The following is an 18,416-nucleotide window of genomic DNA, read 5'->3' on the forward strand; positions in this document are numbered from 1 at the left end:
AGCCAAAGGTTACGCCGCTTTGAGAAATTACTTGGCCCCCCGTGTCTGTTCTGCTGTCGCCGCCGCCGCCGTGCGCACGTGGAATTACGTCCGCACGGCAGCCCCCGCTCCACCTGCGGCAGCCGCGAGCTTCGCCCGTTTAAGGTTAAGCCCCAATGGCCGTTTGAATCGCGTCGCTCTCGCTGATGGCCGCCCACGGAATTTATTCGTGTTTCGTTTGCCCGTCGGCTTGGCGACGGAGCGGACAACTTTGCGGCGCTTCTCCGCCAGCACGCGCACGCTGAATGCTGCTGAATACCGCCCGGAGAGAGGTTATGTGTTGAGTTGTGGATCCCTCCTGCGTAGATGCGGTTCTTTGGGAAGCCTGCATATTGAAAAATGCTTTATTAAAGCATCGGCTATTTCTCATGATGTTCTGGTCAAACCTAACCCACGGTAGAGACAAGCGACAGGGTGGCTTCGGAGAGAGGGTGTCCACTGCGGAGATTGAGCAATGAAATCGGCTTGTGCGCGGCAAGTGCTCGGTGGTTTGAGATGGTGAGGAATTGGCGTGGTGGTTCGGGGGGGGGGGGGCGTGCCTAATCCAGCAGCGGATTGATCACGGCTGATGATGATGATGATGAAGTCTCCTCTAACAGCAGAGCCTGCAAACGCTCTCAACTGTCTCCCTAATCCCCTCCACTCTGCCACCAGAGCCTTAGGGTGGAAGTGGGTCCTTAAGCTGCTCGGGGCTCCTTCTCTCCCTTCTCGCCCCCCGCCCATCCGCCTCCCAGCCCATGCCCCTTGTTGGCGGTTGTTGCGGTGCTCGTGCTTGATAGGGGTTTTGTGGGTAATTATTGTGATTGTCACGAGAGTGGGCGCGTGCGGGCGGAGGGGGGGTGTGCCTTGGGCTGTTTGTATTTTTTGTGCTCTGGTGGAAAAGTGGTGGCTTGTCTCTTAGGCCTTGGGGAGTGTGTGATGGTGGTGCTGGTGGAGTTGCGGCGCAGTGGTTAACGCGCTGATACGAACCCGCGCTTCCGACCGCGGCGAACATCAGTGCCGGTGATGCCCTTATGATGATAATTACGACACTGATAATGACGTCCGTATATAGGTATTGATGGTCGTCGTAACAGTTGTGACGATAATGATAATAATCATGATGACAATTATAACGTCAATGATGACAATGCTCATGTGGATGATGGTGGTCAGGAATGTAATGTCTGCGATAATGATGACAATTTTTATGATGCTGGTGCCGGTTGTGACGAGTGGAGGCTGCTATTGACATTTGACACCGTGTCATTTTGTTCCCTGCCCCATCACCACCGCCGCTTCCACTACTACTCCTACTTCTGCTGCTTTTGCGCCTACTGCTGCTTCTCATGTTCCCGCTGCTGCTACTTAATTCACTGCACTTGTTGCTGTTACTACTACTCCTGCTGCTTTTGCTACCTTTTGCTCCTCCTGGTTCACTTCCTGCTTCTACTGTTATTACATCTGTTGCTGCTTGTGCTGTTGCTAATGTTGTTGCTGATGCTGCACCACTTGCTACTATTGTTGCTTTTGCTCTTTTGCCGCTTCGGCTACGGATGCGACTGTTTCTGCTGCCCCCCCACCAACCCCCGTTGCACCCCCTGCTGCACACGTTTCTGCAACCCCTGCTGCAACTCCCTGTTGCACTTCCTGCCGCAATTCCCACGGCACACGCATGATGCTCGGGGCCTGCTGCACACACTCTTGCTTCTTCTGTCCCCCTCTTGTACCTACTGCTGCACACGCCGCTGCAACCCCTGCTGCAACTCCCTGTTGCACTTCCTGCCGCTTCTTCTGTCCCCCTCTTGTACCTACTGCTGCACGCGCCGCCGCGGGCCGCGCAGGGGCGTTTGACGACGACGACATCGTGCACGTGGAGGGCTCGGTGGACCCCGTGCGCGACATCGAGATCATCCACGACGAGCTGCGGCTCAAGGACGAGGAGCTCATCGCGCCCATCCTCGACAAGCTGGAGAAGATGGCCGTGCGGGGCAACGACAAGAAGCTGAAGCCCGAATACGTGAGTCTCGCACCGCGGGGAGAGCGAGAGAGGGAAGAGCCTCTTTTGTTCAATCGAAAGTAAACCACTGTTGAACTTTATTTTTATTTTACCAAGGCTAGGATGACCACTGAGCTATATTGGTAATTTTCATAAGCGACCTGACTTAAAATTATTAGCTCAACGAAGTGGCTTATCGCGTGAAGGTTTGTAGCAGCCAAATACGCTAAAACGCACATTGATTCTCAATGTGGAGGGAAAAACCGGAGGACCCGGACAAAAATCAATGCGACTACCCCGTGGGGAGAGTGAGACACGCAAACCCCAAATATACAGGCACCAGGGTCAGGATCGAACCCACGATTTTCTCTACACCGGGCATGGTAGTTAACATTTCACCACCGTGGGGTCAGCACATTTTCCAACATGGCCTGGGTCACCGCAATGAGACGACGGCAACAAGAAGGGAAGAAAAACCACGCCTACGCAGCGCGACGCTTTGTCGTTTTGTTGACGGTAGTCTGAGCACAGGCCCAAAGGCCTATAAATGCCCAATGGCCAGCAACAAGCACCACCCTCGAAGTTGCAGTAGAAGAGAGTTAACGCGTTTTTCTTGACCCGACCAAAGTTGTAAGTACTTGGGGAAATAGACCATGGGAGGGATTCCAAAGTGGGTGCAGCACATTGGCAGACACAGAAAAATAAGTGTCGTGACCTGCCGAGTCAGTGGTTGTGGTTGAACACTGGAGTCAGCGCAACGGTCAGTCTGGTGATGTGAGCTCCCCGTGGGAACGGTGACTTTCCACCACCGGTTCAAATCCGACCAAAGGAGGTTGTTACAATGAATGTGAACGATAAGAATAAGGGTAACAGTGTCATCCTCGTAGGCTCACGCTCAACCCTGCTTAGCTGCAGACCTCAGGAGCCAAGCAGGATTCACCCTCGACACTGATTTGGCTACGTGTGGCAGGAGAGTGCGGTGTAGCAAAATACATTGCTATACTCTACTATGCTGTGACGTCCGTGCTGCCCCGCCTTAATCAATCCGCACGAACCAGCACGGTGAAGTATGGTAAATGAACTTCCGTGACCGAGCATGGCATAGGGAGGCCTTCGTCCAGTGGTGAATTGACACAAGGGGGTGGTGCGGGTGGGTGTGGGGGGCGTGCGATGATGATCGTGGCGAATTGAGCGAAGTTGTTGGCACGTCCTAATCTAATCTGAACTAATCTGCCGCTGTGTTTCCGAACGGCAACGGGGCTCGCATTCGTTTTGAGGTGACAGAAAAATAATGTTTACCAACATATCGGGGGGAAGGTGGGGAGAGCGGCGAAGAGAATTTGCATTTAATGTTTACGCGTTTATGCCACTGCCGTTGTGTGTGACAAATCCAAACACAATCAGCCTCGCACGGCAACAAAGGACGTTGATGGGTCTGCGTGCGGAAGCTACCTCGGCCACTCTTTATTTTTACGTTCATCATTTTTTTTCTTTCCTCCCCCCCCCCCCAGTCGCTTCGGCGTTGCTTTTAAATTGCCGTATATTTTGGTTTTAATTACGCTTTTGATTTGAGTGTAACCGCAAAATTGGCGGCGATCTGCACGCGCCGTCAATTTGTGTGCACGCGCGGCGGCGCGCCACGTAATTAGGGCCTTGCGGTCGTCCCGGCAGCTGCACCATTATTTACCCGGATCGGACGCCCCCCGTTGCACCTCCCCACCCCATCCCCCGCTCGCGCTACCAAAACACGGCAGTTTCAGCCGCCGCTGTCATCACCGCTGCCATCGCCGGTTTCGCCGCCGCCGCCACCACCACCTCCACCACAAATCACTGCGGTCTCCGCCACCGCAACCATTGCCCCCACCACCGAGTTTTGGCGAGCGCGCCTTCTCGTATGCTGGGCCCAAGGCTTGAAACTCACTTCCCAGAAAACTGCGTGCCGAGAAAAAAATCTATTATCTTTAGGAAACTTTGAAAATTTTTTCGAACTAGCTTTTAATTATAAAAGCACAGAAATTAATTACATGATGTACTTCTAGTCAATATTGTAAGCGGCTCAATCAAAGTAACGTTTGTTTTTAGTTTTTCACTTCCACTGCAAAGCACCCCACCTGTCACTGCCAACATCACCTCTACCACCATCATCACCAACCACGGCCATCACCACCCCCCACCACGTCAAACACTGCGTTCTCCACTGCCGCCACCACCACCTCCACCACTGCCACCACCAGTACTCGACCCACCACCACCACCACCATATCCCACGATGCCCCCCAATGCCTGGGGCCGATCGTCCATTTCCAGAGAGCTTGGCTGAACTTTGAACCGATGTGAAATAACAGCAAGGAAATAGGAAGGCAGAGAAATCAAAAGTGCAGCGTATTTCGGGAGCATTCCCAGGGGGCAGTGTGGCGGGCACTTACACGCGCTCGTGTTTACACGTTCTACCAAATACTGGCGGCTCACTCGGCCTAGGGGAGGCCCAGGACCAGTTCGGATATTAATTGCCGCTGAGAATTGAACTGAGGTTACACGGTTCGTAGTGCAGTACACTTGCCAGTGCGTCACCGCTTCCCAACACTCACTGTGATCACCTGGTGTAGTACTTATTTTAGTTCGAGTCAACCTAGGGGATGCCCAGTTTAGAATCCCATTCCATTTGTTACTGGGGTGGGTTTTGCGTCTTGGCCGGCAAGTAACCTCGCGATTTTGTGGTCGTAGTGCAATGCGTGAACCATCACAACAACCACCGTCGTCTATAGACATACAAACTCACGGCGGAACTTAGTTTGGCTTGAAAAGCGAGCTAAAGAGACTAATTCCTAGCGCTCGCAAACCGCCCGAATAAACAACAATGAGCCAAGTCAGTCGCTCAAAGAACACCTCGAGGAAAAAGCCTTTGGAAGGCTTTCGCTTTTTGACGTAAATTCTGCGAAGAAAAGTGCAGCTGCGAATGGTGCGTGTGGCTGTCTTGAGAGCATGTGTGAGCTGGGAAGGTTGTGTGTGTGTGCAGTGGGGGGAGGGGGAGTGGATTTGTGTCCGGGTTGGCGCATTAGTACGCATCATTACCTCCTTTTCCGCGGCAGGAGTTAGGGCAAGGGTTCCTAACTGCACGTAAAGCATCGCACAAAGAGAATAGGTTATTTTTTTTCCACCACCGTTTTTTGTGTCTCTTTTTTTTTGTGTGTGTCATCTGTCCGAAAAGTGGCAGATCAGCCAAAAACACCAGCTGTTCGGTAAAGGGCGCAAAAAAAATAATTTGCATCATAATGAGCGATTCCCACCCTGCACGTTACATCGTTATGCGTTCTGCTAATTAATATAAATCGCGCAGTATCAAAGCGTGTGTCGGCCCTTATCAGAAGCTCGGGATAAACACAATTGTCCATGAGCAAGTCCGCATCGCCTACATGCTGTGCCGCATCAAAAGCACAACATCAGACTGTTGTGAACACGTTTTTTTCTCCTTATACGTAAAAACGAAGTTACAGCTATTTAGAAAATGTTGACGGTCATACTCAAGCCACGGCGCTTTAATTATCGAGCCGTTTTTTACTTGCAGAAGTGAGACGGAAACGTGGCATGTATTGACGTTTATTACGTCGGCTTGTCTGGAAGAAAAGAAAGGGGTGTAATACTCTTAGGTTTTTTCGGTAAAGTCACGTAGGTAAAAAATAAAATTTAAAATTGCTAAAAGTAATCATAGAAATAAAATAATAAATCACGACGTTTCGGAGGCAACACAAGTCTCCGTCATCAGGTGGGACCGTATCTTGGAATCTTTGCCTCACTTGATACGGCAAATCTAGCTGTGACGGTCCCACCTGATTACGGAGACTTGTGTTGCCTCCGAAACGTCGTGATTTATTATTTTATTTTATTTCTATTATTACTTTTAGTAATTTTTAATTTTCTTTTTTACCTACGTGACTTTACCGAAAAATCCTAAGAGTATGAATCCTTGCAGTCACGAAAGCTTCAAATCTAGAATTAAAGGGGTGTAAAACCGAGTGAAGAGTCGCCGACTGATTTGCTTGGCGTTGCGTGTGGTAGTGGTGGTCACGGAAGCGCCGCATCCTGGACGTGCTCCGAGCGGTGCTGGGACACCACAGTCGTCATTCCGGTTATGAGAACCCCAAAAAAAACTCGCCTAAGTATGTACGTATGTTGACCTTCTTTCACACCGTACGTAGCCAACCGTGCTCATCGGAGTTGCGGGGGAAGGATAAACCTCTCAACGAAGTCGACTATGTGCTCATTCCGCTCGACACATTTGCATCGCTGTGCCTCTCCGCGGCACCGTCATGCTCTTGAAAAATAAAACAAACTTAAATTCACGCAATGAACACAAACCGGAGAGAGAGAGAGAGACTGTCGCATGTGACCTGAGGCAGTGAAGCCCCCTCTGTTGAGTTGTAATTAGTGGCTGCCGCATGCAAGGCGAGTTGCGAGCAATTTTTTTTTATTCTTTGTTTAACCCCTTTCCGTTTTTTTTGGCGTTGGCCTCGCGGTCCCTGCGGTGCCTTGTGCTGCCAGACAGAACTCCGTTCCCGGCGAGACATTAATTGAAAGGCAGAAGCGCCGTGCCGCGTTTGATTAAAATGTATTTTTTTTTGCAGGCATATTCCGAGCTGCGAGCGTGGATTACGCACTCTCCAGCTAATTAAAAACTTTCCAGGGACCCGTCTTGTCCGAGGCAGTCCCGTCTGCGTTAACCCGTGGCTGATAATCTGCGTGAAGTGTGCGCGTTTATATTTTCTGTTCATGTTGTTTAATTTCGAGCCCAAGTCTACTACTTGGCATGTCCAGCGCCAAGCGAACATGTGGTGGCGGGCGGCAGCGTTTGTACGTTCTTGGAACAAAAGTCCCGGCGCCGGCCTTGTGAACGTTCGATAAATGTAACCCCATTAGCCGCACTTGGTTAATTCATGGCTGAATTATTCTCCGGGCAAGGATTGGAACGCCGTGTTGTCGGCGGTTAGAATTCTCCGTGCGTCTGTCAGGGGCATGAAGATCACCCCTCCCCTGTGATTGGATTCAATTCATTAATCGATTAGTTATTTTTTGTGTCGAGGACTGTACTGTATGTTTTTACCATTTGCCGCATTCTCTCGCTTGCTTTGCTGTGTTAGTTCTGCGCTATTTGCTTTAGGTTGCATTCCATAGTAACAAGAATAATAATTATATACGGCCCTTTGTCAAACTACTGCTGGGTGAAGGCCTCCCCACTCCGTGTTGTTTCATGACCACGCTGGTCGGTGTAGGTTGGTGATGGTGGGTGGGTGGGTAGGGATGTCCAAGACCGGTTCGTCTCTCCACTCATGTCACAGTAGCCGGGAATCAAACTCGGATCGCCGGGTTCCATAGCAGGATACATGAATCACTGCTCCGCCATTCTCCTTGGTACAGCGGTTGGCGGGCCACTCCAAGAACTTAGTTCAAATCCCCGCCAAGTCTTAAGTAATGTCCTGCAGCAAAGACCAACGATGGTAGACTTTGACAGGTTCTGGACCGTAGAGATAAAGGTTCAGACCTGCGGTTACTTGCTCACGGCACCACTGCTGGCATCTTGACATGAGACTGCTCAGTGACACAACCCCCAACGGTCATTGCGAGGGGAGTTTTCATTTAAATACAGAACCTGCAGATTTCACTCCTTCACGATGATGGTGAAACTGTCGCCGAGCTGTACCTGAGAAGCGCAGGCTCTGGGCCTACGCCAGGCCAGAGGTCGCAAACGGGTTTTGATTCCTTACCCCTACCCGTAGCCGGCCGCACCAGGGTCGCAAACGGCTACCCGTACCCGGCCGGGTCCCTTTTCCCACCCACACGAGTTTCCGCACCGATTCCGTGTGGCCGTCGCCAGTGAGGCTCGGTGTGCCGCCGTCAAACCCCTCCCCCCGGACCCTCGCCGTAACCTCGGGGGCGCGGCGCGTGTGAAGTGGGGTGGCTCGCCACGCCGGCGCTCCGACCACGCCTCCGCTTGTGCGCTATCGCAGCGCCCCTACTCACTGGATCGTGGCGCGCGGCGGATGTCGCTGCCGAGACGCCGCAGCAACCTCTCGTCCCTCGCTGTGCTGATTTACCCCCCCCCCCCAACAGCCGTCCCGCCCCAGTGTCACGAATTACAAAATTATCGCAATTCCGCGGTCTCAATTGGATTCGAGAATCGACTTTATTTGTTATATCGTTGTAGATGTAGCCAGTAAGCATCACATACGCTAACTGTACATAATGTATAAATATAACATACGAGTTCACAAAGTCTGTCTTCGCCAGGCAAAATGTTTCAATAAATATAATAATTGAGCTGATATGATTTTTTACAATTTTTATCTACGATCAGACACTAACAACTACTCCAAAAATGTGTATTTTTCCAACAAAAAACTCAGTTGACAAGTTGATTCAACTTATATTTAAAGACATATCCATCGAAAACTGCTCCATTTGAAGATACCGTTCTTTTTTTTTATTCGAAAGAACAAAAATGTATCAACTTAATACTCTCTGAGGGGAAGCTCTTATCTTTTACCGTTTAATAATTTTTCAGATTTGAAAATCCTAAAATGCATATTTTTTATGCAAAACTGCTTGAATCTGAAATATCTGAAAAACAATAAAAGCTAGAACAATGATTCAATCTTAATTTGGAGCTTTCGTGACAGCAGGAATTACTCTTTGGTTCTTTCGGTAAAGTCACGTATAAATAATCAATTTTAATTTATTATTTTATCTTTACACGTGACTTTACCGAAAGAACCAAAGAGATAGAACAATGGTTCTCGCTTTAATTTTATTTGATGTTTAAAGCTCTATCAAACGAAAAAAACCGCAATCTTATAATCTGAACAGTTTCTGAATGACACCACGCACAAACGTATTTATGGGGCACTTAAAAACGAGATTTGGGGGTCTTGAAATGAAAAAATCTGGGATTTTCAGATTTTTCCTGTTGTTCGTGTCCTAAAAGCTGCCTATATACCAAATTTCAGTTTTCTGTCTTGTCGGGAAGTACCCTAGAGGTTTTTAAGACATACAGATTAAGATCTTTATTTATCTTGTCAGTTCATCGGTGGATGAACGCTACCCAATACCTTGTTGGTCATGGGGGTTGTTTGACCATACTTCACCGTGTTGGGCAGTGCGAGTTAAAGGAGGGGCGGGTGGGAGAGGCCCAGGGTCTGGGCCAGATTTCACTCGCCACTGACGTTGGCCCTGGCCAAGAATCGAACTCGAGTTGCCGGGTTGATCGCGCGGCATGCGAACCATGTGCCACCACTCAGCCCACGCGACATACGAATCAACAAATAACCGATTTCTCATTGGCCCTTTGACGCACGGCGTGGTAAGCAAAATAATCAGCGTCCGTTAATATTTACTTATTCAGGAAAATCCACACTGAGTGGTAGAACTCCTCTTCAGGAGGGTCTAGCGGTGAGTTTTTATTGAAAAATTTTTTCAGCCAATTAGTGATGCGCGTTTATTGTACAAGTGGTAGAAAAAACGAAAACCGATGTGCGTGAGGTGCCAGCAACTCTCTCCCCTCCACACACATGGAAACAGATGGAGATGAGTCCACTTGCTCTACTGCCTTCTGGCGAGTTATGACACCTCGACGTCCCACAGGAAGGGAGGTTCACAACACACGTGTGTGTGTGTGATCCGCAATCCCTTGCCTCCACAGTGCTGGATCGCAGGCAGCCACGTGCGTGGCCCCTGCAGCTCGCTTATTTAAATGCCTTTAAAGGCGGTGGTAGCGAATGTGGCCGCGTAGCTGGGGTGGGGAGACGGAGCGCTTGGATGAGTAGGGATGTGCTCTCGCGTGCGGCAAACTCCCCCGATTTTTGGCAGGAGCTCATCTTACAAACTTTTTTTGTCATGAACTGAAATCCTTCCGTGTCCGCTGTGCGGGCCGCGCTGCTGAGAGTGATGGGGGAAGCGATCATTTTACCCTTCTTCTTTAGCAATATAGGAGAACAACTCTCAAGTGGTTTCTGTCTTTCTGCTCGATCACAATTGAGTGTTAAGGTCCGTTCCTAAATGAAGTAAATTTTTTCAGGTATTTTGACGTGGGCCTGGCTGCAGTGTCATGTTTCAAACATTTTTAGTTTTTCCTTTTTGTTCTTTTTATCTGCGAAGCCTCCCTTGCGTCTCAAGACTCTTGTTCACGAATGTTTAACACGGAGGCTTTCGCAACCAATATTAACCCTAATAGAGGTTATTGGGTTTAGATCGCGGAAATATAAATGTGTCGTTAAACTCGCCACCACCTAGTAACGAATTAAACTAGTAACGAATTGGCACGTTTTGTTTACGTGGAAAACCTTACTAATTGGCTGTTGTCGGGTGGTGACGGCTTTAACGACACACATCTATAATTACGCGATCTAACCCAAAAACCTCGACTATGCATGTTCAGGAATGTTTTGCGCTGGAGTGTTTGCCAAAATTCCGTCTGTGCGTATGCCTCCGCGTGGGAGGACATGAGAGTGCCCGGAGAACAGCCCACGCGCATTTCTTGAGCCAGGTTCAACAAATGCTTAGCTTCAGAGATCCCGACGAGATTGGGCATGTTTAGGTTGCTTTTATCTTTGCACGAATAGAAACCAAAGTGGCGAGAGAAACCCACGCTTATCTGGGGATAGCGTTTCAAAAATCCGTACAGATGGGTCCGCAACCCGACTCGCTGTACTGCCATCTGCCGGCCACCTGCGATTTGTGCGTTTCACACGTGCGATGCACCTTCCATCTGCTGGCATAACGGCGCATGCCCATCACACGGACGACAATGACCGTGACAATAATGGTGATGAATACGTGGATAATGATGATGGTGGTGGTGGTAGCGATTATGATGATGACAACGATGATGATGATGATGATAACGGTGATGTACCAAAGCCTTGGTCTAGAGCAGCGATGATGACAGACGTGCACCGCTTCGAGGTGACAGGCAGCTGGTGTCGGAAGCCGCCACAGTGCCGTGAGCGCGGTGCGCGACGCAGAGTTAAAAGTGACACGGCAGACGGGAGTTTCTCCAAGCAAGTAACGCGCGGAATTACTGTGTCGCTCGCATGCCTTGTTAGACGTGTGCGTTTATGGGGAGCGGTGGCGCAGTGGTTATTGTGTTGCGCTACGAACCCGGCGAATCGAGTTCAATTCCCGCTCATGGCCAACGCCAGTGACGATTGTCTGAACCGGTCCTGGGCCTACCCTAGATCGACTCGGCCTCAAATGAGTACCTGGTGCGATGAGTAAACATTGCCACTGGGGAGTCAAAGGTGGCCGGGCGTGGTGTTGCCGCCACCCACAACACCTCATCGTGCGCCGTGTCGGCCTTCGTCGGTGCTCGCGAACGGCACTTGCCCCAGCAGCGCGTGTCGACTGCTCAGGGGATTTGTGGCTGTCTGTCAGGGGGGCGGTTTGGTTTGGCTCTGCGGTCCCCGCGTTTATTTTCCTGCTCGTGCCGCCCTTTTTTCGGGGGTGGGGGGGGGACGGGAGGGGGAAACCCAGCGGCCTGCCAGGAGGACTCGGACTCGCTTGCCCTCGTTATACCGTTTCATCCACATTTATTTATTTACTTTACCCCCTGCTCTACTCATCCCCCCCTCCCCCAACACAGCCAACTAGAATCCCCCCCCCCTCTTATTTTGTCGCCGAGCGCACTGCGCTTTTGAAAGGACTCTGCGGTGGAGCCCTAATGCCTTATCTCTGCCCACAGGACATCATGTGCAAGATAAAGAGCTGGGTGGTGGATGAAAAGAAGCACATCCGATTCCACCCCGATTGGAATGATAAGGAGGTGAGACCGCTCTGATATCCCCCGGTTTTTCTCATTAGCAGCCGACACCGCTGCTACTCGCCGACCTCCCCCTCGGCCCCTGCCGCGCCACAACCACCGTGGCCCCCACCACTCCGCACCCCCCCACCCCCACCCCCCCGCCCCCGCTGCTGCTGCTGCTGATGGTGGGAGGGCGGCAGGCAGCGTTCGAGGAGGAAAACCAGCAGGCGCTTGTGGTTGTGGTGGTTGTGACTGCGGTTCTGGCAGCAGCGTCGGTGATCGTAACGGCAGTGGTGGTAATGACGGTGTGGTGGCGGTTAATGGTGGCGGAGGCGGTAGTGGAAGTGGTATTAATGACGGTGTTGGTGGGAGTGGTGTTAATGAACAGTGGCGATAGTGAGAATGATGGCGTTTGTGGTTGATGGTGGTGGTGATGGTGGAATTCGTGGTAATGACCAGTGTTGGTGGTGGTGGTGATGGTGGTAATCATGTTGGTGGTGGTGGCTGTGGTGGCGGTGGTGCTGGGAAGAGGGAGCGAGAGAGAGAGCGGTGCGCACGGTTGTTTAATCTTCTTCCACATCCACCGCCTTGATACGCAGCCTGTAATGCAAATGAGGACAACAGTGGGATGCGTTTGATACGCGCGTGGGAGTTCATGAGAGTGCGCGTATGTTTGAGCGAGCGTGTGTGCGTGCGTACATGCACACACGGACTTTAATCTGCCTTTAAACTGTCGCTGCACTCGTGTTCCAATCAGTCCGGATCTTATTTTTATCCGTTTTCTCCTCCCGATATTTTTTCACACGTGTTACACTATATATACAGTGTATGAGCGTGTGCGTGTAGCTGCAGCGTAAAGCGGTTAGAGCACCGCGCTACGAACCTGACTGCCCGGGTTTGATTCCCGCTCACGGCCCACTTCAGGGACGATCCCTCAGCCTCCTCTGGCTCAACCCGACCTTGAATGAGTACCTGGCGCCATGTGTGTATACATCAGCACTGGGGGAGACAAAGGCGGCCCTACCTCCTACTTGTGCACCATGCTGGCCTTAATAGGTGCTCGCTAATCAACACTCGCCCCAACAGCCTGTGTAGGCTACATGGGAAGAAGGTGGGGGTGGGGGGGAGAAATCTTCCATCTACTTATTTGATTCTAGACGTACAACGCTCCTGCAAGACATGGCGCCTCCAGCCGAGCGCGAGCGAGTCAGTCTCCAGCGTGTTCCTCGAGAGACAGTGCCGGCTCGGGAGCTGAACACCGACGTGAGCGGTCCAAGGCCCAGGCACGAAGCGCAACCCGTCCACTTGGGCGCGACCACGCTAGGCCCGGCGCCCTTCACAAGGTGGCTGCTTCGCCATGGGGTGCAGGTGACACAGCTGGTAGGACGTCGGCTCCCGCTATCTCCTACTCGGCGGCAGAGGTACTGCGCACCAGGCTGGAGTCGGCTCTTCACGCGCCGAGTTCGACGATGCGCACCATCGTCGCGGGAACTCTTCGACCGGCCCCTCTACCGTCCTGAGCACACATTGCTCCCCCTTCACATCCGACGGAAAGTTGCAACAGCTAACAAGCGACTGGGGAAGATCGACGCCGGGCCGGGCTAACCCTGCCGCTGCACAGAAGATCTCCGGCGTCCACCTGCGCCGCACGTCTTCCGTCACCACGACGCGCGCCGCGGTCCAAACGCCCGCGCCAAGGCTGCTTGGCGGAGAGCAGCTGGCGGGAGGGACGGAGGTCAACATCGTCACCAAACCGGTTCGTTACCGAGGATCCTGCAGTCTGTCCACCTGGATCCAACCTACCCACGCCATCAATGTTCCGGACAGGGCAAGGTCTCTGTGCAGCCAACCTCCACCGCTGGGGTCTCCGTGACAACGAGGACTACACGTGGCCACCGAGGACGCTGTTGCATGGCTCGGCGATTGTGCACACGCCGAATGAACGAATGCACACACTGTAAAGTTTACATCGAGGTATTGGTACCGATTGGTTCACATTTCCCCCGAGAAAAGCACGTTTGGCATGCCGGACAAATGGGTTGACGGTGCTCGACTAGAATTCGGCCCAATATTAATAACAACAATGACAAATCCTACGTATCATTGTTTTTTTTGGGTTAGACCGTGAAGGTATAATGCCATTGTCTATAACCTGCCACCACCCCACAGAGCTGATGAAACCAAGTTGTCACGTGGTCAAATGTGGCCAACTGATTTGGTTTTTCAGCGAAGCGGAATTTTAAGGCAAGCGAAATGTTGACAATTTCGCGCGGTGTTTTGCCGGAGGAGATTATTGCGGCGTGTCGCGGCGGAGCCATTACACAGGCGCTGACGTCCGACCCCCAGCGTCCGCCCCCAAGGCGTTAAGAGGCGAACGAATTCCTGTGAAATAAAACAACCGCGTGATTGTTCCAGCGGGAGCGTGCGTGCGTGTGTGCGTCTCATCCCACTCGCTGTTAATGCTCATAACATTTTTATCCTCTGACGGTCGGCGCTCTCGATTATCCGGGGGTAACGGGATCGGGGAGGGTGTGGGGGTGGTGGTGGCTCGGATAAAACAAACATGGAGTACTTGATGAATAGTGTATATATTATAACGAGCGTGAATCCACATTTTTACTTTTAATCCTGAAGACAATTCGACATCTCACACGCTGCGCTTGTATTTTCACGCGCTCGCCGATTTTGCGAACGTTCCACGGACTTTTGGGAACCCTTGCCACCTACGTTGAAGCATCGCAGTGGGGTCAGTCTTCCGCGTGTAATAAAGAACGCACACCCCTCTCGCACACTTTACGTGCAACTTGTCGTCGTTGTCGACGTGAATGTGCCTGTTGGCATTATGTTTCTGTTGTTGTGATTGCCGTTTCAGAGTATTTGTAAAATCTTAACGCGACAAGCCACTTCGTCGGGCGATCAATTGTAATAGCCGGGTCGCTGTATGGCCCAGTGGGCCTTACCTGGTAAAATAAGCATAGTAAAAATTTTATTTGAAAAATAAAATGAAAATTGTTAGAATAGAATTCGTCCTTCAAATTGACTTGGATGAAGCCACAGCGGCAGGCCTGGGTCACTCGTAGAGGCGTGACGGCACGTGGAGTTGTCGGGATGAGGGCTCGCGCTCCAACTGGAACGCCGACGACTTTCCGCCTCTCGTGTTTCACGTCCCGTTGTATCGCTCATCCTTTGTTCCGTCTCCCTTGTGGAGTTTTGTTCGCTCCATTAGCCCACGTGTAACCTACCGTATAATTTATTGTGCATGTAATCAGCATGCATTTGTGTTAATGCATTAGCCGAGCACGTAATTTGCACGTATTGTACATATGTCGTAAATATATGATTCATATGCAATCACACCTGATCGATATACACATTGTGAGATTAATAATAATAATAATACTTTAAACAATGATAGTCGATATTCTTGAGGGGGTGCTGCCATGGTGTTAATGGTTAACGCTGCGGTCCAGAGGTCGTCAATTTGATTTGACCTCCTGGCGAGACGGTTGAAACAATGGGGCAAGTTTCTTAAATCTCCCCGTCTCTGCCCGCCCAGAGGTTGTAAACGGGTTCACCACAGTTAGCCAATCGGCAGGTCACGTTGTTGTATGTATGTTGAACTTCTTTTGTACTGTACATAGCCAATCGTGCTTGTCGGAGGTGCAGGGGAAGGACAGCAACAAACTAAACGCAAAAAAGCAGTTTGTTGTTCTTCCCTCGCACCTCCGATTAGCACGGTCAGCTACGTAAGGTGCGAAAGAAGTTTAACATACATATGTGCGTTATAAAGTGTGGGTAACTGCGGTCGGAATGCAAACAAAAAACACAACTCTGATAATGTATGCACTGTCCTTGAAATTGATTGGTCCACACCCGAGACAGCTTTTCCTAGAGGCTAGTCTCACACGGTGTTGGACCAGATGACGCCAAAAGGCGCAAAACTCAAAGACAATGCACCATCAGAGTGAGAGCTCGGGGTAAGCATTTACACCATTGGAACCTCCTTTGCCAGTAGCAAACTATGATAATTAATTTTTTACCCTTTTATCTGGAAACAGTTTTGTTGCCAGATAAAAGGGTAACTCTCAAGTCTTCCAAGAGGTCTGGCGAGTGTAGAAGAGTAGGCCAAATTCCCTGTTGAGTCCCCTCCCGTGGAGTCCGTTACGCCAGCAGTGTCACCAGCAAGCGATCACCGAGGCACAGGGGCGCAGGGGTTTCACGTGGCGGTTTAGGCCTGCCGCGTGTGCCTCAGCATGGCTGCCGGGGATCCATCAAGAGTCGCGCGAGCCACGCGGCTCGAAGGTTCGCACGTGCCAGTCGGTGCATTCGTTTGGAACATTCCATTGTGATTCAAACAATGAACGATTCCTGACTTGGGTGAAGTCACGTAGGTGAAAAAGAAAACAACTGAATTAAATCACGACGTTTCGGAAGCAACACAAGCAACCGTCATTAGGTGTTGCCTGCTTCAGAAAAATTACTGCTTCAGCAAAATTACTGCTTCAGTTATTTTGCTGGAGCAGTCAACGCGTGATGACGGTTGCTTGTGTTGCTGGCCCCGAGGGTTGCGACGTTGTCAGGGCGGAGGAGGCTTCACCGTGTCCGCCGTCTCGCCCGTGTGCCCGCAGATCGAGGTTCTAAACAAGCACCTGCTCCTCACCTCCAAGCCCATGGTCTACCTGGTGAACCTGTCCGAGAAAGACTACATCCGCAAGAAGAACAAGTGGTGAGCCTCGGCGGAGACATCGGCTTGAAATTCAGTGTTTATTACAATTAAAATAATTAACGTGCTTGCTGAGAGAGAGGGAGGAGGGCCCTTGCCTATGGGCACCTGGCATCCGGTGCCGAGTATGCCCGTGTCGAACCAATGTTGCTGAATTTATACTCTCCCGGAAGGCCGTGTGGCTGATGGGGGTGTGCATGAGGTGATTTTATTTTTGATGTGGAGGTGACAGATTTGGGAAGTGGGGAGGGGGGGCGACGTAATATCTGCTTCTTTGTTTTGTTACGCTCAAGTTGAAATCGGTGCTGTCCCGCTTACGTGAACGCAGGGCGGGGAACCCCTCTTGTGTTTGCAGCTACGAGCCATTGGTGGGAATGCCACATTCCGATGGCAGGCGGCGAGTCTATCCGTAGGACAACCACTGCCGACTGCCCTCAAATTGGTACTCATTTTGTCGATGCTTGAACTGTGAAGGGCCGAGCCAATCCCTGACCGGGGTGCGAACCCACGACCCCACGGTTTTGAAGGAGCGCATTCTCCAACTCGGCAGAAAAGCCTCCTCTGAGTCTCAGGGCTCCTTGGCAGGAGGGGGTCATCCTGCCTGGGAGTCATCAATGAGTGTTGTTGACTTGTAAGGTTTCTCCGGGATCCTTTGGTTTTCTGCTAGCACTTGTCAAATATCAAGTTACACGCTCTCACGAAATTCAGACTCGCCGAAGCTTTCCTGGATAATGTATTATGAATTTGGATGAAGTGTAAACATGTCCTCTTTGGCCTTATGGACTCCGGGGGACAAAAGTGCCTATCGCGAATGTCTATTAAGGCGAACAGCCCACGGAGGGATGGCGTGGCTGGTATACACTCACGAGTCATGAGTACACACCCATGCGTGGAAGACCTTGATTTGATTGAACACGGCACTTTGACTGTCAAATGTTGAGCAATTAGAATAACGATGTGACTTTACCACATACAGTGTTCGCCTACTTCTGTAAACCATGCTTTGTCTCCTTAGTGCTGATGTTTGCACACCACACGGCCTGCTGCACCTGCCATGCACACACTACCACATGCACCCTGACACAAAAAAGACAAAGATCCCCCCTTATAGCCTTAACAGACTGTAGGGGCAAGTGCTGTTATGGAGCACCTATGAAGGCCAGGACGGTACACAAGGGGGTGGGTGGCCAGCACCACGCCCGACCGCCTTTGTCTCCCCAGTGGCGATGCTAACACATCGCACCAGTTACTCATTTGAGGCTGAGTCGACCTAGGGGATGGCCAGGACCGGTTCATATAATCGTCACTGGTGTTGGCCGTGAGCGGGAATCGAACCCGGGTCGTCGGGTTCAATGCGCAGCGCGCTAGCCGCTACATTACCGCTCCCCACCCTGACATACGCACACTACCACACGCACCCTGCCACAGGCACTCTGCCACCACACTCCACCCTGTGATAGGCATGGCGAGACCGCGTCGGCGCCTCTGTCCCCTGTGGCGTTGTCTCGCTGCCGCCGCCGCACTCCTCGCCCCGTCGTGAGTCCCCTCTCAGTGCCCAGGCGGCGAAGGGGGTGCGCAGAGGTGGGGGGGGCGACGGCGGGGGGGGGGGGCGGTGAGAGTGGGGGTTGAAGTTGGGGCGGAGGGGCGGGCGGTGGCAGACAAAATTACATCTGTGCTCTCCCCTCCCTCCTGCCGTCACTCTCACCTTTCTCATTTCTCCCCCCTACACTCGGCAATTACCTGGGCGATTCACACTCTTTGTTTGTGGGGCCACACCACCCCCTCGTGCGCCGTGCTCGCCTTAACAGGTCCTTGCTAACAGCCCAACAATTTCTTCAAGGCCACACTGCCTTTTGTGTTTAGTTTGTTGTCTTTCCCCCGAACCTCCG

General features: G+C 51.5%; 1 protein-coding gene across 1 annotated transcript in view; it reads left to right on the forward strand.

The window, feature by feature from the left end:
- OLA1 (Obg like ATPase 1) overlaps positions 1-18,416 on the forward strand; it is a 67,305-nt gene that overhangs the window by 21,863 nt on the left and 27,026 nt on the right. The window contains exons 5-7 of the mRNA XM_078870832.1: positions 1,863-2,038; positions 11,745-11,825; positions 16,433-16,530. Coding sequence (XP_078726958.1) covers positions 1,863-2,038; positions 11,745-11,825; positions 16,433-16,530 — 355 coding nt within the window. The remainder of the gene's footprint in view (positions 1-1,862; positions 2,039-11,744; positions 11,826-16,432; positions 16,531-18,416) is intronic.

Source organism: Lampetra fluviatilis, chromosome 31, assembly GCF_964198595.1.
Source record: "Lampetra fluviatilis chromosome 31, kcLamFluv1.1, whole genome shotgun sequence".
Taxonomy (NCBI): Eukaryota; Metazoa; Chordata; class Hyperoartia; order Petromyzontiformes; family Petromyzontidae; genus Lampetra; species Lampetra fluviatilis.